This window comes from Aristolochia californica, unplaced genomic scaffold, assembly GCF_029961685.1.
Source record: "Aristolochia californica isolate CCGP_79_NKW_82.1479 unplaced genomic scaffold, dmAriCali1.0.hap1 SCAF_3, whole genome shotgun sequence".
In the NCBI taxonomy this organism is placed as follows: domain Eukaryota; kingdom Viridiplantae; phylum Streptophyta; class Magnoliopsida; order Piperales; family Aristolochiaceae; genus Aristolochia; species Aristolochia californica.
The window spans coordinates 1,538,253-1,539,794 of NW_027181992.1; the positions used below are offsets into that span (position 1 = coordinate 1,538,253).

Below are 1,542 nucleotides of genomic sequence, written 5' to 3' on the forward strand. Positions count from 1 at the left end.
AGGATGTTTGACTCTTGACGGTCCTTCTTCCGTGAGTATCCAGATCACGGCGGAGCAGAGGATTGTTCGGACACTCCAGAAAATTCTCGAATCCACATCTAGATAACATCGCAATTATTCGTAGCCACCCTCGTTAAATTGAACGTTTATTAGTACTCCTGAATATCAAATTCTATTGCTTTCTCAGACTTAATTGGGTTCTCTTCAAAGAAGACAACCATATTACCACTTTCTACAGATAAAGTAGACTTCAGGAGGAATTCGTTGAGAAATCAGACGAGTAGTATCTGGTTATATATAAATATTTGTCTTTCTACTGATTACTGAAGTTACATGATAAGAAAAGCCTATTTGAGAGGGCACAAACGCGTTCATTCAGTCAACATGAACCCTAAGTACTATTAGACCTGAAAGGCAGACGAACCTCAACCCTTGACACACCCTCCTTCGCCTCCGCCGCCTTCGGCACCTCTACCTCTCCCACCACCAAGTCATTCACCTCTTCGCCCACGTCCACCTCTCCCTTATCAACATAGTTAGGATCGCCTTCGTCGATTGCGGGCGGGGTATCGGAGAGCTCGTATTTTACAATGTCATCTGGTCCTTCCCAGGTGTACTTGCCGCCGTGGCCAGACTTGGGGTTGTGAATGAGGCTGAGGCCGTCAGCAGGGCGACGTTCCATGCGCTGGATACCCTTGTCTCGCATCTTCTTCTCGATGTAACGGAGGGTATCGGGGTTATGGGTGTCGATCTCCGCTTTCTCCACTCGCTTCCGACCTTCTTCGTCCCTGCTGACAACCCGCAGCATCACAGTCTCCTTGGTCGAGTCCGTCGCGTGGGACATTTTTCGATCTACTTCTCTGTAATCAGAAATAGACAGAAGAAAATATAATGAGAGATTTGTAGAAAAAATCTATCACTTCTGCTAGTTGATATCCCCCGTAGAACTGAGAGAGTAGCGGTGACTTTATGAGGAAGGGGAGGAAGGAGCTGGAAGGGGTAGGGTGGTGCTAGAAGATTCTGCCACTTAGGTCTTCTCTCAACTCGCCAAGTGTCAGTGGTGAGGAGATGTTTGTTCTCGGTTGTTCCTCGTTCTGTGTGACCAAGTTTCCCGATTCGAAAACAAAATATCGACGAAAAGAAAAAAAAATGATTAAACAAAACGAACCTATCTTGTCATCATTCACATGTTCCACTGTTTAGGTTCAGGAAAAGTTGCAGTATTCGGCTGTGATGAGCAAAAGCACTACAGTGAAAAGATCTCATGTTTTTTACGAAGAAGAGTTTGCTAACGCTTAACGGGGATTACTGGATTGAGTAGAGCTCTGCAAGGAGCCAGTAATGGATTTGAAGCTGTGTAACGTCCCTTCCGCCATTGAAGACTCTCGTTGTTCCACAGCTTCTTCAGCTCCTTCAGAAAAACTGGTTCGTCATGGTTTCTAAGAGAGGTGAATTCCGTCTCTGTGCATTCCACCTGGTGCTGTAAGTGCGGCCGTCACGAAATTCATTAAATACCATTAGAAGCGGTTTAGCATTGCGTGT

At 45.8% G+C, this 1,542-nt stretch overlaps 1 protein-coding gene across 1 annotated transcript; it reads right to left on the reverse strand.

Annotated features, from left to right (window-relative positions):
- Nucleotides 1-286: 286 nt before the first annotated feature.
- On the reverse strand, nt 287-1,225 carry LOC137958349 (uncharacterized). The gene is made up of 2 exons (XM_068805316.1): nt 1,169-1,225; nt 287-860 (listed from the first exon to the last, which is right to left on the reverse strand). The coding sequence occupies exon 2, from the start codon at nt 842-844 to the stop codon at nt 392-394; it is 453 nt and encodes a 150-aa protein (XP_068661417.1). The 5' UTR covers nt 845-860; nt 1,169-1,225; the 3' UTR covers nt 287-391.
- Nucleotides 1,226-1,542: the final 317 nt, after the last annotated feature.

Coding starts and splice junctions, on each gene's coding strand:
- LOC137958349 (XM_068805316.1), bottom strand. CDS start 844: ATGTCCCACGCGACGGACTCGACCAAGGAGACTGTGATGCTGCGGGTT.